The sequence below is a fragment of the Pygoscelis adeliae genome, unplaced genomic scaffold, assembly GCF_000699105.1.
Source record: "Pygoscelis adeliae isolate BGI_AS28 unplaced genomic scaffold, ASM69910v1 Scaffold17, whole genome shotgun sequence".
Taxonomy (NCBI): Eukaryota; Metazoa; Chordata; class Aves; order Sphenisciformes; family Spheniscidae; genus Pygoscelis; species Pygoscelis adeliae.
Window position 1 is genome coordinate 1,000,332 of NW_008825234.1, and position 23,711 is coordinate 1,024,042.

The 23,711-nt window shown below is 36.1% G+C and overlaps 1 protein-coding gene across 1 annotated transcript in view; it reads left to right on the plus strand.

Annotated features, from left to right (window-relative positions):
- SNTG2 (syntrophin, gamma 2) overlaps positions 1-23,711 on the plus strand; it is a 194,029-nt gene that overhangs the window by 34,758 nt on the left and 135,560 nt on the right. Inside the window, exons 3-6 of the mRNA XM_009329305.1 lie at positions 2,018-2,074; positions 2,171-2,228; positions 20,982-21,025; positions 21,141-21,182. Coding sequence (XP_009327580.1) covers positions 2,018-2,074; positions 2,171-2,228; positions 20,982-21,025; positions 21,141-21,182 — 201 coding nt within the window. The remainder of the gene's footprint in view (positions 1-2,017; positions 2,075-2,170; positions 2,229-20,981; positions 21,026-21,140; positions 21,183-23,711) is intronic.

Here is a 23,711-nt window from a genome sequence, read left to right on the forward strand (position 1 = left end):
CTAAGCACCCCCCAGCTGCTCGCTCACTCCCCCAGAGTGGGATGGGGGAGAGAATCGGAAGGGTAAAAGTGAGAAAACTCGTGGGTTGAGATAAAGACAGTTTAATAGGTAAAGCAAAAGCCACGCACGCAAGCAAAGCCAAACAAGGAATTCATTCACTCCTTCCCGTGGGCAGGCAGGTGTTCAGCCATCTCCAGGAAAGCAGGGCTCCATCACACATAATGGTTACTTGGGAAGACAAACGCCATCACTCCAAACGTCCCCCCCTTCCTTCTTCTTCCCCCAGCTTTTTATACTGAGCATGACGTCACATGGTATGGAATGTCCCTTTGGCCAGTTGGGGTCAGCTGTCCTGGCTGTGCCCCCTCCCAACTCCTTGTGCCCCTCCAGCCTTCTCAGTCAGTAGAGCATGGGAAGCTGGAAAGTCCTTGACTAGTGTAAACACTACCCAGCAACAACCAAAACATCGGTGTGTTATCAACATTGTTCTCACCCTAAATCCAAAACACAGCACTGTACCAGCTACTAGGAAGGAAATTAACTCTATCCCTGCCGAAACCAGGACAGTCTTGTATGACCACTAGTCATAGTCATAGCAAATGATAGACAATCATAGGATTGAAATAAGTTTGTGTAAATGATCTTGATTATGACACTTGATTATGCTCAGCTTTTGGCATTTTATTTTGCAATTTGAACGTCTTTAAAAGTAGGAAGGTTTTGCATTTTTTAAATGTAGCTCTAATTAGAAAAGCTGTTATGTAGGAAATGTTTAGGTACATGTTTAATACCTTCTTTCAAAGTGTCCTTTAATAGGAATATTTGAAGCTCTGTAATAAGCGACTCTATGAACTATGAAAGTATAAATATCAAGATTATTACAGTATGTTATGCAAATGGATTTCTTTGTAGGGCTACAAACTCAATTATATCATCAGTATTATAATTCGAAATGTACCTATCAACCACATAAAAATACACTTTAGTTATAGTTGAATGTATAAGATGCCAATAAATAATACCTTGCTTGTCTTTTATAAAATGGCTAAAGCTATCCATGTAGTGTATTTGTATTTGTTGTCTAGTAATGCTAAAGCAATCTAAACTGTCAAAATATTTACTCCATTATCCCTATGTGATGGGATATATTGGGATAATTTGTTTACAGGTTGTAAGTGTAGGTGGAGAGAAACATGAATTAGATAAGCAGAAAGGATTTATGTCATAGAAAATGACTCCTGGGAATGAGTCACTGTTCTAGGTGTTGAAAGATGGCATTCTATGCAGTACTGTTGCGCATGTTGCAAAAAAGTTCCCCTCAACTCTATAATTATTGTCAACAGATGAAGTCCTATTATTATGTTGTCAGACACCAAGATTTACACATTAATGAAATGTCAAGTTCAGCATACTATTAAACATATGATAGGTTGCTGTAGAAAAATACTGATAAATGTTTATCTTCTTTATGCACTTAAACATGAAATGCAAGAAAATAACCATCTGAAGCAGACTATCACTAAAACTCTTTTGGCATATGCTGCAAAAAATTGGTATAGGCCTGAAGATATGGTTTAGAAAACATTGATATTTTTGATTGCAGAATGAGAATAAATATCATGTGCATACATGATAGCAGTTAAAGTAGGTAAATCAGCTATGAAAATGCACATCTCAAAGCTCTTTATATTATTTTCTTATGAAAACATTTGTCAAAGCAAAGCAAAAGCATGTAAAAATTTCTGTTTAGGAAGAATATCACTTCAGCAATAGAAAAACATCCTAAAAGTCTGCATATGCAATTCACACACAAGTTCTTCTCTCTGTAGTAAGGAGTTAAATAAGTGCCTATAAATCAATGTTGAATGATACTTCAGAACTGAACTTGATCACTGAGATTGTAGGGTACCTTTGAGAATTAGTTTTTTAAAAGTAAAAAACAGTTTAGAAACATCTTCTATGCTTATTCAGATATTGTGTTTTCACCTAAATTTATTTTTTCTGCAATTTTTTAAAGCACAGAACTGTTACACTTCGTAGACAACCAGTTGGTGGCTTGGGCTTAAGCATAAAGGTATGGATAACTTCTTGTTTCTTCTTTTAATTTTCAGTACGACTAGTTTACTTCAGTCTTAATTGAGATCTCATGGTTAATACGCATCTTTTACAGGGTGGTGCTGAGCACAAAGTGCCTGTCGTCATATCAAAAATATTTAAAGACCAAGCAGGTAACATATGTTTATGTTATTTACTACTATAGTAATGTAGCATATGTGTTTTTTTTTTTTTAAATTAGATGTTCTTTAAACTGAGAACTGAAACATATGCATGACTCATTCTTTCAGCCTCACGCTATCTTTAAGCCTTTCTATAAATGTCCAAATGGTCCATGTGCCTTTGTGTTGAATTTAAAATGTATAATTTTTTCAAGTGTTTAGGACCTGTACTTGAAATTTTACTGATAAGTAATAGTTTCAGAAAACATATTTTTTACTGCAGTAAGACAGTTGTGTTGTAAACAAAATATTTAAAGTTACTTGTGAAAAAAAACCTATGACATAGGAAATCTATTGATGTACTTAACTTTAATAACCAGAGGATACAAAAATATAAACCAGACATATTTTTTTCCCCACACAGTAATTCACTGCTCTACGGTATGACTAACTGTGCCTAGTTGCAAACACAGAGTGATTTGTAATGTTTATTATGGTGATGATAACACAAGACCTAAATCAGTGTAGTCTAACTCAGTTAAGTATTACATTGACATTTATCTAGTAAAAGGAGCCTTTGGGGGACCATGTCAGACCTTGGACTGATCTTGGCAAATTGGAGAACTGCTCTAGAAAAAAAAGGGACCCTTCAGTAAGGAAAAAGAAGAACCGTTGCACATGGGTGGGCAGTGCTTTGCAAGATGAACTAAGGGTCTTAGCTGATGAAAAACAAAGTCGTATTTTCTTCTCTGGTGGACATGGACATGGGGACTAGTTTGTTCTTTTCTGGCATATTTGAAGATTTGTCATGTTTCTATGGTAAGCTTCTGTGTGTTTCCTCTCTTCTCTAGAATAAATCTACCCATTTCATGTAATCTTTCCTGCAAGAAAAGACAGACCACTGCACTGTGACCCTCAGTGCGCGTCCTGCTCCTTAGAGGACTCAGAGACACTGACATGATCTTTTGAACTCATCAGCCTCTCTTCCTGCTTTGCTGCAGTGGAGATGAAGCACATTTATTTGGCACCATGTTCAGCCTCGTGCTTTACTAGATTGCAGACTGTGCTTGTTTTTCTCCTCTGCATTTTCTTCAGTGGGTCCTTATTTTTCTTGAAATGTAATACCCAAACTTGGTAACCCATTTTCAGCTGATATCTAGTGAATATTGAATGGATTGGCTATGCCAGTATCCTGTCGGAAAGACTGCTTCAGGTTTCCTGTGTACAGTACTTACATATATTTCAGTATGATAGTTCTTTTTATGATATTGTTTCTGCAGTGAGGAAGAGAAGGTGTTTTTATGTCAATTGTGTTATTGTATATGGAACAATAATAGGCTCCTTGAATACATAGCATAATAAAGCATAGTAAGAAAATAAATACCTAATAATAGTAAAATGAATATAAGCATTCAGGTCTAAGGAAAGTAATTCAGGAAATTAATTGCCAACAAGGAAAGCTATCTCCTGCCCTCTTAGGACGTAGTACTTTTAATCAAGGTTAGTAGTGAGTTTGTATATACAATATTTATATGCAGGGGTTTGTACATTGTAGGTAGTTTTTCATGAACTGCATTTATTTGTAGAGTAAGAAGGGCAACAACAATTTTATGGGGTCAGCTGTTTACCTCAAATCTCAAAATCTCCTCAGAAGATACTTGTTTTAAGATCTTGTAACCTTTTGTCCAAGGAAGCTCCAAAGTGAGTAGTGGTTGTAACCAGAGGCAGTGCTGTATCACAGTAAGCCCATATGCAATGTTCCTGGCTGAATCAGTGAATGGCATGAAGACGCTGACACACCTTGCAAGGTATGAAGAAAGTAGTCTATATAGTATCAGTTGTGCCACTAGCGTGAAGAAGAGAATCTCAGCCCTGCTTTCAGCGTGTGTTGGGGTTGGGTCAGGTCAACTCCTGAGGTCCCTTCCAGCCTGAATGATTCTGCGATTCATTTAGTGCTGCAGATGCTAAAGATCAGAGATATGTGATAGAAATGCGTTTTGTGGCACGTTCCTTCCTGCACTCCCATTCTGGTTACTGAATGTCTGTGCGACAGAAAACAGTGTGGAGTTTTTTATTTGTTTCTCCTGGAAAAAGGAATATTTCTAAAAAGCATCAAAAGATTTTGAGAAAAATTTTGGAAGTCCAGAACCTTCTTATGCTGCAGATCTTTTTCTTTTGATGTGATCTCAAAAATCTGAGTGTTGCTGTTATTTAGTATAGGAAAAAGATAATAACGAAAGCTATTCACAGCATTACTTCAATAGTATCATATTTAATTGGTAATTAATAGTAATTAAGAGAATATGTCCAAATTTAACTCACAGATGACCTTGAGGGAATATTTCTGGTTTAAGATTCTAGTGCTTTAATGTTAGAGGAAACAATCTGGTAATATTATTTAAGGGAAAATAACAACAGTGTTTTAAAAACATGTGCATTCTTTCTCCCCATATATATATACACATGAGAATGCATACATATGCATACTTAAAAAAATATATATATTTATGTATAAAAGGATATCTAGAAAAATATTCGTGTTGGATACAATGAGAGGAAGTGTTAATCATGAGGGAGAGATGAGACTCATACAGATTTATCTCAAACTAAATTTTGGACTGAACATCTGTATGTTCATAATGTGAATAAATCACCAATGGACTTTAATTATACAAGGTACTAGTAACAGTGAAACTGATAGGCTAGCTTCAAAGGTGGCTTTGAGTTAAGCAGTGAGATTAGTTGCTGCTTCAAGCAAATATACTGAATTAAAAAAAAAAAAGTTGTATCATGCAGTAACATTTGAAAATACATGTTACCTGATAAAAAAGGGATTTCTTATCAGGAATTTCACGATGAGGAATTTTACTATTTTGTGTCCTTGAGTAAAATATCCAAACTTACGTGAGTAAAATTCTTCTTACTGACTAAATTACTGATTTCCTAAAATGTCTGATAACTTGTGATACTTTTTGTGAAATTTAATGCCTGTTACATGACAACACTGCAAAATCATATTTCCAACCTTACTTTGTTTGGATACAGTACTATTTTATAGTTCTAAAGTAGAAGTATAATAGAATAAAGCAGTTGCTTCTTTTCTATATCTGTACAACCTTTGTGCTATCCTAAATAATGTAATTAGTCAGCTATCTTTGTACTCTTTAAATTTTTCAAATGTCGGAGAAGTGATTTTGTTGGTATTGACCTAAGCAGCAGCTGAAGGCATTTGCACTTCAGTTGTTAAGATAAGGTGAACATTTCAGTTGGATTTGATTTCATTATTCAACACAAGCACTTCTGTAGCAACAGCGGTAATAAATACTGTTCTTACAGTTTTGACTGGCTTAGAGACCTCTCAGCTGTGATCACTGTGTTTATAACTTTGAAATTAAGTTATCCTGGATCACTCTATTCAATAAGACCTTCCTGAACAAGTTCACTGAAACATACACAGAAACTCAATTCAAGAGCATAGCTTTACATTTCTGAAAGGCAAGATTAAGTGGTCATTCAGTGCTGGAGACTAATGTCCAATGTATTACAAATCACAGTAAAGAATGTCCTGAGTTTTTCCTGAGCACATGCCCTCTTCAGCAGTATTAAGTAGGAGCAAGTTTAGCTAATGCCAATTAGTCATCACCGAGTTTAGGCCTTTTACATTTTTCTGTGGATTCTGTCTTCAATTCTAACAAAGGTTACATTTTTTTCATACCACCGAAGCTTTTGCTAAAGTTCATTTCAGAGGGACAAAAGTCCTGTGCCAGACAGAATGAGAACAAGTAAATGCAAACACATTTATAAATTCAGAAGTAAAGTGATATAATTAGCTACAGAGTAATTTTAATCCCATAGGCAATTATTTCTCTTCCAATGCAAGGATTTTTTTCTCCTACCCATATATCAAATCATCCAGTTGACTCAGTATAATAGCAACATTACTAATAATCTCCCAGATTATGAAAAGATACTATTGATGTTGAAGCTTCTCAGTAAGATTTTCTGAGACTGATTCATGCTTTCTCTAGGGGTTTTTTTTAATGTAATTTAATACAGTATTGCTTTTCCTGTATTTTCCTTTTGAAACTGTCTTAAGATAGAGTAAATCATTGTACAGTAGTTGGTGATTTGCTAATAGCTTCTAGGCATGTATTATTTTTATATATGTGTTATAATTAGTATCAACAATTTTTATATAGTAAAGACTGCAGTAGGTTTACAGTCAAATAGATGGAGAACCCTGTTCTCAAAGATGTGTAACTGAATATCCTGAACTTTGAAAGGAGTCAGATCATTCAGGCTTACCTGTACAGTGAATCCGTAAGATGTTGTGTCAGATCCATTAAATATACTTCAGAGAATCCTTACACACAATATATGGGTAAAGTGTACGAGCTTTCATGGGTTTACATCTTTCTTTCTTTTATCTGTTATTCCCATTTTTAATTACTAAAGAGTCTTTATGAACTTGTGGAATCTAAAGGGTGGAGATTGTAAAAATGAACGGGCTTTGAAATCTAACATCATCATACATACAAGTGACTTACTGCAATTAGTATTGGAAATTTTAATTGTATAAACATCAAGCAATCAAATTTCTGTTTTGTGTTGCAGAATTATCAAGTTAGCAATCACATTTTGTTACCTTGATGCAACTTTCCATTTTCGTGAGACCTGCTGTAATAATCTGGCTACTGCTGTGAGCTCTGCTCATATCTCATATAACATGTGGAGTCAGACAAGCAGCAACGGTGAAACAGAACAGTGGGTTCACCTCACTGAGGTGTGATGAAAATAGTTAAATAAAATTAAATAAAGCCTGGTAGAATAGGGATAGTTTGCATTTTGCCAGTTTCAAAAAAGGTCCTCTCTTGAGAGCCAAAATTGGTTAAAACCTTAATTTGAAAGCATTTTCCCACCTTCTGTGATAAAAAGTGACTTATAACTCACATTCTGCTGTATTGAAAGATCTTCTATTTTATGTGTTTAGTCCATTTCTGACTGGGGATGCCGTATACCCTGGCAGGATTGGAATGAACTCAGGATATTCAGCCCTGAAGCATTCTTGGCTTAAAGCCATGTGCTCTGCAAACACAGGCTGTGTCCAAATATCACATCCTGGCTGCCTGCATTCAGGACCATTTGTTTGGAGGACATGGTGTCAGTTTGATGAGGGCTTTTAACAGTTTCACTTACACGCCAAGCAAAGATGGTTTAATATGGAAGCATATGTGAGACCTCCCCCATAGGTATTTTTTTCTGTGCTGACTCATCCACAAGGGTGGTACAACTAGGGTAACCAAGCCTAGTCTGAACAAGTCAGTGGGCATGATGTGAGATTACCGTTACACTGCACAGCATGGTTGTATTCGTAGCTGATTTTATTCATTCCTACAGCTGTACTCACCTTTGCTTCATCAGCCTTGGAGATTCATTACGCTGAGCCAGCAAGGTCAAGATTAAGGATGAGTTAAATCCAAACGGAGGTATTTGCGTTTATAAGGAAGTCAGAATGGATCAAAAATTTCTGTTATGCTTTACACTAATGAAGGTGAAGACTGAACACAAGGCCATCTTTGAACATAAGAAAGGCCTCATTTGAACATAAGACATTTGAAGCTGGATAGTATTTAATATTTGTACACTGTTTCCTAATATCACTTACAAATTTCTTCAGTATTTTTTAGGATTATTCATGTTTTCTGTCATTAATTTTTAATTATCTTTGCCAGTGTTATTTTTCTTTATTACTGGAAAGCTAATGATATCTGAAGATAACACGTACTCACTGTTCTCTCTCTTGGACCTCCAGGTCTAAATTTATTTTCAGAAGGCACAGAAGAACATTCTTAGCATTTTGGATTTCTTTTTTTATTGTTGCCTCCTCAAGACTAGGCAGAGCACAAAAGGCAGTACCTCTTAATAGAAGGGACATCTTAATGAACTGTTAAAGATCAGCCAACAAGTAAAAGGAAGGTATTTTGATCCCTGATTTAGGAAAGTATTTTTATTCAATGTAATAGTTAAGAACATACTTAAGGTCCAATGATACTAATAGCAGTCATTGTATATTTAGTGAGAAACATATAGGTAGATGAATTCTTGAGTTGAGGTTCTAGAACAGTTTATACTACTGGGATTTGTTTTGAGGGTCAAATGCTGAAGCAAGAGACTTAAATTATTGACCTAAATCTAAAGAATTCTTTGGGTAGAAGGATGCAAAGAGTTACTTTTTAAGTGTTTATTTAACTGAACAGGCACGTACTTAAAATCAAATCTAGTAAATGTTTTTAAGATGGTAATGTTTTCATTGTTACAATGAACTGCATATTTTTATGCATCAAAATTATTCATAATTAATTCCTGGACAGAAGAAAATTTGGGATGAAATATTTGTAAGTTTCACTTAGAAATTTTGTTTTGTTGTGGAATTTGTGTTATTTTTTTTAATAGGATTTAAGAGCTTGATGAATCCAGAACACATTTTTACAGAGAAAACCAAAGCATTCCCATTTTAGGTCAATTTGAAATTTGTTTTCATTCCTTTGGTTTGGCTAAAAAACAGAAACAGTGAATTAGCTGTCCAGCTCTAGATTTAGGCAGTTGCTTATGTACTTTCCCAAAATGAGGCTTTATATATGTATACATACATATATATATCTGTGTGTGTGTCTAAAAGTGTGTGCATTAGGTTCCTGATACTGAATAGTGCTTTTCTGTTAAGTGTATAATGAAATTGTATTCAAAAAGTATATCAATGATCAAATTCTTCTTCATGCATGTGAAGAAGATCAACTTTCAATAAAAGATAATTAGCTTTGCTTAACAACTATGTTAAAATATAAAATGTTTCTGGAAATTCTGTTTTGGTTCTATAGGGTTTTATAACGAATATTCTCTTTGGAAGGTGCATTTTGCAGTTTATGAAACAAAAAGGTAGATATAAAATCTGAAAAACATTATGTGTAATTTCAGTGGACCTATAATATGGTTATCATTCTTGTACTCTAGACTAAATAGAGAAAGGTATGAAAAATACATTATATTGTTTTAGTTGTCATCTGTTCCAGGTAGCAGTTGCGTGAGTAAACTGTGGCCTTAGAATGTACAGTTTAATAGAATGTTCTTTCTTCCATTCACTTACCTCTAATTGGCAATGTAGTTCCCTTACGAACCGCAGAAATCTAATGAAATAACACATAAAGTTACTATTTGAATTTGTTACCACTACAGTCCAGATTGAAGAAAAAGGTTAATGATAATTATTCTGTGCAGAGAAATCAGAGAACTATATAGTATGTTTTCATTCAGATGATAAGTTCAGGAGTGAACTGCCTGAAGTCCCTCTGAGGATGGATGGTGTTTTGGACTTTGGATTTGGAGCTTGCTTTTACCACAGTGCTTTCGTACAAAAACTGGAGAAGCAAGCAGCTAGACAGAAAACACCTTTTAACTGTAACAAAGGTTCCCATTGCACTGAAAGATACTAATTAAAATCAGAGTAAAACTCATTCAGATTATTTTGGGGCTGAAGCAGTCAAGAATCGTACACAATATTTGATGGAAAGAGCAAATGTAAGGACCCTTCTGCTTGGTCGTAATGTTGCATGGAATAATATGAGAAATTTAATAGCATCCTTTGGCAATTTCAGAAAATCATAGAATCATAGAATCATTAAGGTTGGAAGAGACCTCTAAGATCATGGAGTCCAACTATCAACCCAACACCACCATGCCCACTAAACCATGTCCCTAAGCGCCTCATCTACCCGTCTTTTAAATACCTCCAGGGATGGTGACTCAACCACTTCCCTGGGCAGCCTCTTCCAATGTTTAACCACTCTTTCAGTAAAGAAATTTTTCCTCACATCCAATCTAAACCTCCCCTGGCGCAACTTGAGGCCATTTCCTCTCGTCCTATCGCTAGTTACTTGGGAGAAGAGACCGACACCCACCTCGCTACAACCTCCTTTCAGGTAGTTGTAGAGAGCGATGAGGTCTCCCCTCAGCCTCCTTTTCTCCAGGCTAAACAACCCCAGTTCCCTCAGCTGCTCCTCATAAGACTTGTTCTCCAAAAGTTCTAGTTTTGGTCTTTTCACTGTTCTTATCTTTCCCTTACTGGTTTCTGAACTAAAGACTTTTCAGGCTATTTTAGGAACTACATCTCTTCTTTTCTTGTAACTCATTTAAAGCATGTATTTCTGCTACTTTTGGCATCCCCCCTTAGTCTCCAAGTTTGTTTCCAGTTATCACCTCTACAGCATTTAAAACTTTCTGCCATACTGTAATAGAATTTAATGGAAACTTAGTTACATATTTTGGAAGAAAAGATTGAAGATGCCAGATTATAATTTATTTCCTTATATAATGTTACCTATTCATAACTTGTCTGACTTTATATTATGTTATTCAGCTCAGAAATCCTTTTACATATGATACTAATCATATGTCTGTTAAAGCTAACCTTATGCCTTAGAATATTGCAATTGTGTGATCAGATTCATCTTCCTTTATATTGCACTACATTCCTTTGTCAATTTATTCACCTAGTGATTAATTAATTTTAAAATGCACATGACTGTTTTTACCTGAAAAATATTGTAATAATTCCGAAAATATCAAGTTTAGATTGATTGTACACATAGGGTACCTAGAGCTTCTAACACTACTAACCATATTCCTAAAAATACCACATTTTTGCAATTTTAAATAGCTTTTCACTGACTCTTAATGGAGTGTTAGCTACGCTTGGCTAGTAGAACTTTTTTTTTAAACAAAATATAACTTATTCATAGTTATAACTATTGCTTTTGACTCTTGATTATTGCTACTTATTTCTGAATTCTGTCCACATAAGATGCATGAGTATTTTTACTTTTATTTTCAAACTCAAGGGACTTATTAGCTGTAGTTAGGCAAGTATCCCAAGTAATAAATGACAGTAGTAATGTAGCACTTTCAAATTTTTTGAAGATACATTTTAAAAAAAATCTGCTTTGCTTTTCTTATAGTCACATCTTAGTTGTCATGACTTCTTAAAAAGGCAAAATTTTAAAATACTTACAGTATTAATGTTTCAATTTTGTTTCCTTACTTTGAGAATTGATATTTTTCTATAAAGGCAAAATCAAATGATGAAGAACTGATTTACTAAATGCATGTAAAACTAGAAGTATTTTTCTCTAGTAAGAATTTATCATGATAACCATTCCTGTGAGCTCTCTCCGCTGCAACATCTGCAAGTTAATCTGAGCTAAATTAGGCCTCTTTCCTTAATTAAAGAACTAACATGTTGTGTCTAGGTTTTCTTCACTGAGTTCATGCTGTAAAGTTACTTGTTTGGAAACGTCTACAAGAATCACATTGCCATTTGGTTTGGCTTAAGGATCTTGCATCAAGACATACAAATACCTGGACTTCTGCAGGAAACTCAGACCATCTGAATTTTTCTCTTCTTGTTTCCTAAAGCAGGTCTAAAGTCTATTTAATCACAGTGTATTCTGGTACTTTTTACAGATCATGTGATAAACTCGCAATGCAGCTCGTGTCACAAACCTGTTTGCAATCAGAAAAACATCCAATAGCCTTTTAATTTTTGCTTAGTTACTGCTAAGAGTTAGATGGGTAGAAATAAAACTGAACTTTAAAACTTTTTTCCATACTGTCTTTCAAAGCGCAATTAATTAAAAATAGCGTCACGCCCAGGACTTTTCCAGACTCTAGTCTTCTCAGTTTTGGTGTACATGCAGCCATTGTCCCCACCAGGTCAGTAAAATTTTGGCAAATTTTGGCTGTAACATAGGCTCTCTGAATTATTAGGCAAGAGTAACAAAATGGTATTTTGAAATTGGCCTCAGAAGACAGTTATGATATAATCTGCCTTCTAAAAGTCATGGCAGGGAATAAAAGGATTTGTTTTTTAAGGTTAAGGTTCCTTAATGCCCATTGGTATGCTTTTGGGATTGCTAACTGCCCTTACACATCTTCCTCATTTTACTTTTTGGCATATATAAAACATAAAGCAATATTTGTTTGTAATAAAGCTAAGTTTATCCCATTAATAGTTTGCAGTAAAAAATATTAGAAATTTGTTGTTGCGGTAGTTGTCCTTTCAAGTTGGATTCAATGCAAGCCATTGACAGAAAAATGGTTCTATCAGTAGAAGATTCTAGTAAGCAATATGTTCTGAAAACCTATTTTTTGCTGAGGTCATCTAAAAGGAGAAGGTGAAGGAGCAAAGCCAGTATCAAACACCTATCCTCAAAACAGATTCAGCTCTGTAACATTTTTCCTGTTCTAAATTTTAGAATTTCTAAAATTCTAGAATTTTAGAAATTAACTAGAATTTAGTTTCCATTTTTAAATATTTTCTGATTTCTTTAGAATTAAAACATTTCATTTGAAAACAAAGCTAAAAGTTTTAGCAATTAATGTCTCGTGTTTTTAGTGTGCTTTAATTACTGACTGTAAAATCTCCAGTTTAAGCTAAATCTGTTTAAAAAAGATCTCATAAGATGGTTGTAATTCCAGAAATAATTATGTGTTTGCTGATCATTCAAGAATACAGTGGAGAATGGGGTGAGAGAACTGCCTATAAGGGACACTCACACTGAAAATTAATAGAGAGAGAGATGGGAAATCACAAAGATAAACAGATACAGATAGATAAAGTGAAAGAGAAGAAAAAGCAACAATAATGGAACAGATAAAATCATGTTTCGTTACAGGACAATACTAGATATGACACTAAAAATAGGAAGTGTATATATGGTTAGAAATGTCCATCACTTCAGGTTTTTTTGCAGTGGAACCTGTCTTGGTTACCTTTTTCCAGATGGGATTCTGCTATCCATGTGTAATTTTGGGGGATGATTCTTCTTAATTTCCCTGGCAAGTTTTACTCAAAACTTCTAAGAAAATCTGTCTGCTCCCAATCTGTGATTCCTTGCTCCTCATGATGCTTATTCTTTTCTATGAAAACAGTTCCTGTTTCAGTGTTGCTCCTGTAGCAATGGGAATTAGAAAATCAAAGCCCAGGTTTCTCTCAGCAAAAAGATCTGGAAACTGAGATGGGTTGCACAGAGCATGAAGGATAATTCTCATGAGAAGAGTCAACATCTGAGAATTAAACTAAATCCTGTTTTCATTCAGAATATCTTTATTTACAACAAATACTTCCTTAATAGGTCAGTGTTATTTCAAATTAATGGTATTTTAAACAAATACACTAATATATATAAGCATATTGAATATATTCCTGTATGCACCTTTGCAAATCACAGAATTGTTGAGGTTGGGAGAGACCTCTGGAGGTCATCTGGCTCAATGCCTCTGCTCAAGCAGGGCCACCCAGAGCTAGTTGCCCAGGACCGTGTTCAGTTGCCTTTTGAATATCTCCCAGGACGGAGGCTCCACAACCTCTCTGCGTGACCTGTGCCAGTGCTTGGTCACCCTCACAGTAAAAAAGTGTTTTCTTGTGTTCAGGTGGAATTTCATGTGTTTCAGCTAGTGCCCATTGCTGCTTGTCCTGTCAGTGAGCACCACTGAGAAGAGTCTGGTTCCCTTGTCTTCATCCCCTCCTATCAGGTCTTTATACACATAGAGGAGATCCTCCCTTCCCTCCTCCAGGCTGAACAGTCCCAGCTCTCCCAGCCTCTCCTCACATGAAAGCTGCTCCAGTCCCTTCATCTCTGTGGCTCTTCACTGGACTTGCTCCAGTAAGACCACATCTTTCTTGTACTGGGGAGCCCAGAACTGGATGCAGCACTCCAGGTGTGTCTCACCAGTGCTGAGGAGCAGGGAAGGATCACCTTCCTTCACCTGCTGACAACACTCCTCCTTATCCAGACCCAGATGCTGTTTATGAGAGCACATTGTTGCCTCATGGCCAGCAAGTTGTCCACCAGGACCCCCAGATCCTTCTCAATGTCCTTTTGATAATAACAGCAGTCCTCGTGTATACCCAAAATACGAAGGAGTCTACAGTACACTTTGTAAATCGGTCTTTTCCAGGAACATGTGCAGTTGTTATGAGTTAAGTGCCTTTCTCTTTCTCAAAGCAAGAGCCATTTTCTTTCCAGTAAATAATATCAATTTATTTAGCAGTAGTTTCTAAGAAGTTATGAAAAACACAATAGTGGTATTTTCAGTAAAATAAAGCCAGAAATTAATGTCACAAGCTAGCATGGAATTTGGCTAAACTATTGAGACAAATATTTCTATCACTGTAAAAAGTGATAAATCATCTCAAATTCCTCATAACTTACTCTAGTTGCATCTCAAATAACATAGTGTCTTCTGGAAGTATACTTTTGCTTACACTCGTGGTAAGGCATGAGTTTAACAATGAATTCATGTTTTGAGCAAAACTTACTGACTCGGAAAACATCACTTTTTGCAGCAGCAGTTATTTTATGGGTTTCTTATCCAAGTATTCAGCCAGTAATCCTGTGTAGTTTTTTGGAATCTGATGCAACTACATATCATTATATGGTAAAAGGTTTAATACCCATGTTGATTTTATAGCAGTGTAAGATCAGAACTTTTTATAGCAGTGTGAGATCAAAACTTACAGTGTTTAGATAAGGTTTTTTCCTCTTTTTCTTGGCAGTATTATGTCAGGTGATGTCTCTTGATTTTACAGATTCATATGTTTGTCCTCTAGTTGCCTCTCTACATTTAGCTTCTGTCTGTGTAGCTTCTTAGTACTGCAGTAATCCTGGGGCAGTAAATAAATAAATAAGAGCTATAAAACTATTTTTAATTACCTGCCAGTGGGGAAGAGAAGGGAAGCAGAAAGTAAAATTAGGCAATTCCTGATTAAAATACAAAGTCCAGATTTTTGCTCTCAGCTTTGCTGTCACCACAGAGCAGCAAGAAATCACATTTAATCAATTGTGTTCATTTCTTTAAAGGATTTAAATTTTTTGGTATGCTCCCTCCGATTTTCCCATCCTAATAATGGTACATTTTTCATATGGAACAAAATAATAGTTTTCACTTTTGAACACAGGAGTGCCAATTTCTTGCTATAAATCGTGGTTTCCCAAATTTTCCCATATTAGCGCTTCTAAGAGCAGCGGCAAAAGTAGTTGTCTTTTGACCAATGTACATGTTCGGTCTCTATCCCCACCTCTTGCACACATCAGCTTTCCAGCTAGGATCCCTGCCCGTGACTTTACTAACCATTCCAGTATTACAAGAAAAACACAACCTTACATTATCTACAGGACCTTACCTCATGCACTGGGTAGAACAGAAGACGACTGGGTTTGTTAGTACTTTTTTATGGAACAAAATCGGAAGAAAATTACAGTTGCTAGCATGTATGTTGTCCTAGACAATTCTTCATATCAGTAGCATGCACGTGTTGCCATATGTCAAACTGTAAGGAAAACTATGTCTGGAGTGATCAGTTCTTGCTCAGATGCTTGGATGAAAAGTGGAGTCTTTCCTCGTGACGCTTGTGGTGCCTGTGCACCGTTATAGTTTGTGTTGTTCTTCATATAGTCCAAGCTGAAGATAAAACAGTTTTGACTTCCCAGGCCAAACCAGTTTTATCTTGAGTTAACTTTGCAGATAAATGTTGTATTCTGTGCAGCTATGCAAAGTGCCAGCTAAAATACTGTTCTGCAGGATGGCCTCAGCTTTGCAATGGTCGCATAACCTATTCCCAGAGTAGCATTTTTATTCACTGATCTTCTGTGAGTCAGCAGGAGATTCATTCTGCCATTAAGGCATTCATGATCAGGGTATTGAGGAGGATCAATGGCAATTTTTGTAGCACTGCTGAATATCCTACTCCTTAATTCACATAAGGCCCATTATTATCTCTCCAAACCTGTGCTCCCTGCTACATCCAGTCTTCGCCTACGCCTATGTCCAGTACCCGTCCCATGTCTCTCATCCTGTGCATCTCTCACACTGAATTGATTCTTACAATGTGTTGATCTTCAGTGCATCAGGCTTGTGTATACTTACATCTAGAAGTGACTTCTTGATGGGTAGATACAGTACTTTTAGGAACATGAAATGATCTCTTTCTGCTTGCTCCATACGGACTGAGAAAAAGTGGAGAGAGAAGTCCCAGTTCCCCATCTGCTGCTTAATTCAGCATGGGGAACCTGGCACATTAGAATAATGGCATGGGTATTTGATGAAACGTATTGTATTATTGAGTGACTTCCAGCTTTTCTTTACATGATAAACTGGACACATATAAAGAGGAAGAAATCTGAAGTAAGGAAACCTCATGGTCAAAAATAGAAATTTGGAACTTTTTTTTTTTATTTAAACGAATGAAATTTAACCAAGTCTTGTAAAGAGTATATTCAGTTTTCAAAACTTCGCTAACAAGGTAGTTTTCAATGTTTGAGTTAATATAGTTGTGTTTTAAAACATAGATTAAAAATGTCAAATTGCTTGTCTTCAAAAAAAAGAAGAATAAAGTAAATTGCAGCAGGTGTATCTCTACAGTCACAACTGTAGTTACGTCCAGTTCATGGGAGAGGAGGGGAAAATGACATCTGGATAACTTTGAGAAGTCTCTTGCATTCTCTATACCAATTTCTCCAGTCTTTTTTTTTTTTTTTCATCTAGTTTCTTAACTATTCCTTTAGATTTTCTTTATGCAGTGAAATACTTACGCATATATTTAAAGGTAAGCTTATGAATTCAGAGGTCCATGAAGTCTATGCAACTCATTGCGTGCTTTAAGCAGCATGGTTTTGTGCATCAATAATGTCAGAGGACATAGTACCTGGTATGTTTCTTGTGTGATTCAGGAATTCAACAAAAATTGTGATCAATCTTGAAAAATATAAGGACATCCGGTTATTTACAGACTCAAATCTGCATAGAGTTGTGCATCAATTAACATGTGGTAAGTCAGAATTTCCCAAGAGTCTGTTCAGTAAATTTACTATTTTACAATCTTGCAAATTTTGGAAAATTTAATACAGCCCTTCTTCAGCCCTAATGAATAGGAAAAGGAAACAAGGCAAAGCTAGAAAGAATTACGGGTTCTTTTCCCTTCTCACTGAGTGCAAAGTAATTTATCATAGTTCATGGCTCTGAATTTTTTTTTTTTAATGACTAGAATGAAGGCTCATTTTCTTTTGGAAAAGTTTTTCAAGTCTAATATTCTCAAAAATAAGATTTTTATTTTAATGGTTATTTTTATATAATTTCTTCAACGTAAGCCCCTTTGGGTTTCTCTGATGCTTTCCTCCTACTTCAGTATCACTTGTGAATTTAAATAAGGTATCCCAAGGAGCTCTTTCTCAAGTGTTTTGTTTTTAGTACTGATTCATTTTACCCATAGTGACTGATAATTGCAGAGCAGCCTTTCATAGACACCTTTGTATATGAGGATGTTACCAGTGGGAGAAAAAGTCCCACACAGCCTGGAACATTTTACTTAATGTTTTTGTCATGTAGAGAACATATGACTTAATGAAAACATCAGTAGCTGTCTTGTCTTCAGATTTAAAATATGCTTTAGAGAAACAATACTGCCTTTTTGTCTCTTTCCAAGGAGTTTTTCTTTGGAAAAGGAAATTCTAATATTCTTGTAAACTATATTGTAACTTCTGCATCGTAGTGACAATTTGATTTGTGGGAATATTTTTGTTAGAAATCATAATTGATTTTAAATTATAGACAATTGGCTAAACCCACAGTGTTTCATCACAGACTTACAAGCATAGTTTGCCAGAGTTCCATCACTGGCCATGATGGCAGCAGCCATGGAGGTGTCTACATTATTGGGTTAGTTTGCAGTGTAATGCACTTTTGGAGCAAACGCCCTGATTGTCCTCATTTTCTGTGCTTTGTTTCAGTTCATAGAGTATTTGGTATCAACCACATAATGCTCCTTCTTTCATTTACTTGTCTGGACAGCTTTGATTGTGTGTAGAGAGACTGCAAGCAGGATATAATTGCTTTGTGCTCTTAAACTGTAAAATTTATTGGCTAACACACACAGTAGGTAGCTGGGGATATTGCAGTACTCATCACCCCTGTGGAATGACCAATGAGTCTTTGCTGACCTGGCAGTCAACAGTCAGGTGGGAAAGGTTCAGCCCCCATTGCTCCCTGGAAGGGATTTGTCTTCAGTGCTGCTGAGTCACCATCCTCCAGCTACCTGGTTGTCTTCCTTGAGATTTTATACCTTTTCATGTCAGTGCTTTTCCTCTTCAAGCCTTCAGCTGTTAACTAGCCCTATCTCAAGAATTTTACCCATGTCTGGAATTTTACCTTTCCTATTTTGCATGGTTACTAGTCTACATATTTTATTATAACTTTTGTTAGAACTAAGCAGTTTTCTCGGAAGACTTAGACAAGATTACACAACTGTGCTGTTGTGTCATTATGCAATGGGTCATGGATAGCTGAACATCCAGGAGGAGGATGATACCTACCTGCCTGCAAATCTTCACAACACGCTTTTCCATCAGGATCTCATCTTTCACTCAAACATTTTCTGGCTCAGTATGCTTTCCTTTCTTACCAGCCCTAGATTTTTCTGGTTTTACCTCTTACAGCAATTCTTTCCAAACTTGATCTCTCACATGCCCACCCCTCTTTCTTTTATTGTGCTTCTTTTTCAATATTGCTGTTTCCAACTGATCTTCCCAATGGCCTCCCAGAAGAGCCAACAAGACAGGGCCTCAAGAAAACAACGCTACCTGCTACCCACGTATGCTATCCTCATCACATCTGTGGCCTGCAGATCAACTGACTGGTACTTGTTGAAGTATAAATAAACACATCTGCCTTGCTGCAGTGAGTTGGAGTGTGAGTCCTCCTGCAACCCCCACACAAACAGAATAATAGCCCAGGATTGGCTTATTAGGGGTGTCTTCCTGAAGCAGGTTGAGAACCCACTCTCCCTCATTCAATTGCTGTCCAGGCTCTGCACTGATTCAAGTTGCAGGGACCATTGCATTACTTGTAAGCAAGGTCTGCTTCTGCGTATCGTGGCCTCTTGCAGCTATTACTGACAGGAGTGCATCACTGTGTGGCGCTGGTGTGCCTTAGGATGGGCTGCTTAGGGGCCCGCAAAACAGAAGGTTTTGTGCACTAGCTTTCCTTGGGCAGCTTCACATCACCTGGGAGCATACAGGCTGGGAGACCAGTCTAACTGATCTGAATTAAAATCCCTGAAACCCATACAGTGTGGGCGTAAGGAGCCTCAGCACCGACTGCTTTGATTCCTGATCTATTTCTGTTCTGCCTCATCACTTGCTAATACAGACATACTCAAAATTTCTCCACTCAGTTCTGAGTCAATCACACAGAGTGGACAAGGCGTGCACCCTTTGACTTTATTCTTTTATACTTTACCGCAACTGGAATTTCAAACACACCCTCTTCCTTCTATCTCCAGTTCAAGTATGCTCCCACTTTCCTAAAGCAGCCCAATGGCCCTAACATAAGCATTGAATTAAAAACAATTCACGTGTTTTTCACTATTGGTATATGTGTTGCTAACATCTTGAACAGGAGTTTAGTATTGAGATGCCCAAGCTAGTGTTCAGCACCTCTAGCAATGTATGTACCCAATATAGGCTACTTTGCATTGCTTCGTGATGTTTATGAACTGCTTTAATTCAGTTGCATTTCTGTACATATATGTCTCTTTTCTATACCAGCTATTAACAAATTGTATGCATATTTTTAAATACAAAGCAGGTTAAGAGGTGGTGTAAAAACCTTCAATACAACTTGTAGTGTGGTATTTAAAATACATAGTGAAATCTTTCCTAAGGACTGTTAAAAGTATGACTAATGAACTGTTATCTTTTATCTGCCTAAAGAGTGATGAAAAATCTATTAGAAAGACAAATTTAATATAAAAAAGCTATTTTGTACCAAAAGTACATTTGTAGTGGCAACAGCTGTATTGCGGAAATGGTGAGAATACTTTATGCGTTTTTTTCTTTCTTTTTTACCTCTGTTTCCATCTCTCAAAATACTGTCTTTGTTAACATTTATCGCATTCTTCAAAGCCTCAAGCTGTGACCTTATGAGATCATATATAAGACTAATATTCCTTATTTAATTATATCAGTCTTTGCAGGATCAGAGCCTTCGTTTCAATTAAGTAATACATTCCAAGAGATAAACATCCTCAAATTCCATTAAAAAGTAAAAAATTTAAAAGTTAGAGAATACACCTCAAAAGTGTCATTGTTCGTATCTGTGCAGAACTGTTTGTAGATTCATTACATTATTCCCATTAACTCCGTAAGGCAGGAAACATGCAAATTACAGAATGGAATAATGTATTTTGTTATTCTCAGGAACAAAGCTAACTCAAACTTCATGTTAAAGAGTTGTATTAAATTCTAGGCACAACCTCTTTAATTGTTGCGGTCCCTGTAAATTTGTTCAGGGGGAAAGGAATTGCTAAGTAGTTTCAGAAATTCCTATTTCCCTTTTGTGGAAGAATAATGAAAAGTGTGAATCACACTTTCCACATAATTTAATGAAATCCTTCATTAATGAGAAACAACATTTGTATTCCATATTAAATAAGTTCTTTGTGCATGGAAAGTAACTCTCTTAATTTGTTTAAAATTGCTAGGAATCTATTACCTTTATAGGATGAATACTGTTTGCTATGCCACTGGTATTTTCACAACCAAATCAGTTTGAAATGAAGGTTACAAACAGCATGCTAAACCAATTGCTGGAAGAGAATATAGCATTATTTTTCAGTACTACTTTCAATTAAAATGTACTCCTTCTGTAATCCCACAGCTGACCAAACAAGAATGTTATTTATAGGAGATGCAATAATACAGGTCAGTAAACATTCACTTTTTCCACAGACATTTGTTTCATACTTGCCTTTATGTTTATGTCATTAACTAACTTACACATTGCAAATCATTTTCTCTCTATCGTATCTGTTTTTAGGTTAATGGTATAAATGTAGAAAGTGCTACCCATGAAGAAGTGGTAAGTCATTCCACTTTGATTTTTTAATAGTGTACAGAATATCCTGTGTCCATACTGTTCTGTCTCTAGCCTTTCTTCATATGAGTTTTCTCTTTTTTACTATAAAGACACAGTGCTGTAGTCAAGTTTGTCATAAATGTGATTATTAAAAGCTTAATTTTGGCTGTTAGCATTTGTTATAGTTTCTGCACTCTTACTGTGACTCTTCTTCATAGTAAGATATATGAATTTGTGGCACAAATGTACTATTCCAAAGTTGAGTCTCCATCATTGTTATTATAGTTTTTGCATCCCTTAGGTAAAGTAAGTATTTCAAAGCACAAAATAAGGCAAAAATGCAAAATCCTGGTAGGTTACCTCTGTTCTGTTCAGCAGAGTGCAACTGCTCTTCCCAGAATAGGAACTATATCAGTTTTATCGATGAACACATGATTTTTTTTTTTCCCCTGTAAACTGTACACTGGGCTGCTTGCCATGAAAATTCAATAGAATGCAAAGAAAAAATTAAAAGGCCTTTACTATTTAAGAATGAATGGTGAAAATATGAAAAACGTGCATTACCTTTTTTATGATGCTACTGTAGGTACCGAAATGTCCTTTGGGTGATCACAATTAGTCTTTCAGGGGTTGCAGATAAATTGAATAGTCTTTTATATATATAAATGTATGTGTATATATAACATGTATATGTATATACAACATATATGTGTGTGCACACATATAGTCTTTAAGGATTATGCCTTTGGTATAGTGCCTGATCCATTGGGATTGAGGGTGCTCCTAAAGGGTTCACCTGCTGTGGTAGTACACTTAAATGGTAATAAAATTCTCACCTTCTTAGTACTGCAGGAACAGGGATTGAATTAGTTTAGTAAAGAATCTGATTTAACCTACTGTAAAAACAGCAGTTAAAAATTAGCATATGTGAGGTGAGTGTCATGATCCTGCTAAGGTATTTAAAAACTTTGATTCCCATTGCTTTCAGTGCAATTGAAAGGGACTCAACTTTCGTAGGTCTTACCCTTGCACACACTGAAAAATAGAAAATCTAATTAATGTTTTGCTACCTATTTCTAAATGTGCACTTGTGTGAGAACATGGGGATTCCTGATGGGAAATGTATAAAGGAACAGGGTTGTTTTATTTGGTGAAATGTTGTAACTATCTCAGTTGTGCCCTATTTATATTTATGTACCATCTACATTATTGTTGTGGGCTGTGGTGCACTGCACAGTGCTCCTGTTTCATGTTAAGACTTCTCAAGTGTTACAGAAGTATAAATAGGAATAACAATAGCATACAATGTTATACTTAAACTGTTTCTAAATGCTGGGACAAGAATGGGAGGAATCAAGAAACCAGTGGTGTTACATATTTTTAAATTTCATCTTATTCTGTAAGTCATTTTAAGATGCTATTTATCAGATTTTGTGGAAGTGTCTTTATGAGGAAGCAAGAAATGTGCTTAAACATTGGCACTTTTTGATCGTATGCATAGGACTAAGATGCATTTCCTGTCTTCAAGCCTGAGTACGCATATTGGACACATCCTAATTCCTAGCTGGTACTCCCAGAGGTTATAAGGCTATAGATAATAAATAACCATAATAAAGGGATCTTGTACCTAATAAGACCATACCCACATGCAAGAAAGAGAAGAATACAGAAAATATACAAAGATCTCAACTTCAGGCTGGGAGGAGATTAAGGCACACATCTCTCTCTCTCGGTTTTCATGGGAAAACCAGTGTGTGTGGATTGCTGTGACACACTGAAAAGGCCCCTTGCCCAGGATTGTACAGCACACTGTGGAACGCAGTCACAGTTTCTGCATAGCTTTTGAATCTGGTGATGTTCAGTTTGGAGGAGTCTTGAGATTGAAGAATGGAATTATGGTGACTATTCTAACACGATATGCTGACTCTCACTGGTGCATTCATTTTCATGGTAATGTTCAAGAAACAGACCAAGGTCTTCCAGTGAGTTTTTAATTTGCTTAAAAGGAAAATTATTAAAATGTTTTTTACATTGCTTTATAGAATTAAGATGGCAAGGACTTCTCTTGGGAAAAAAATAAAATAGGGGACTACTTTCTTCTTTTAAAGAGTGCTGCTTAGCATTTTCAGTGCTTAGATGCTTGCAGCCGAACCTCAAATAAAAAAGCACCTATCAATAGTTACTTTATATTACCTATCAGAGTTTAGACAAGAGGTAAGCCAGAAGTTGCTGGCTGAATTTCCAGAATAATTTTACCATCACATATTCTCCAATGGGCCTAAAATGAATATCTTAGACCAATGTTCTGGCAGCATTTCTTGCACTTTCCCCTCCACTTCATACTCTGCCCCAGCTGGAGAATCACTTCCACAGCAACACTCAGACTAATGCCTTGAAAAGCACAGAGGATGGGAGATGGCTGAGAACCTGTCAATTTTGGAAGCCACTGAAACAAATCACCAGCTCTTGAGCAGGTGTATCAAAATGGTTCCTAGCAATAACATGTTTCATAGCATCTGTTCCCTGTGCTGC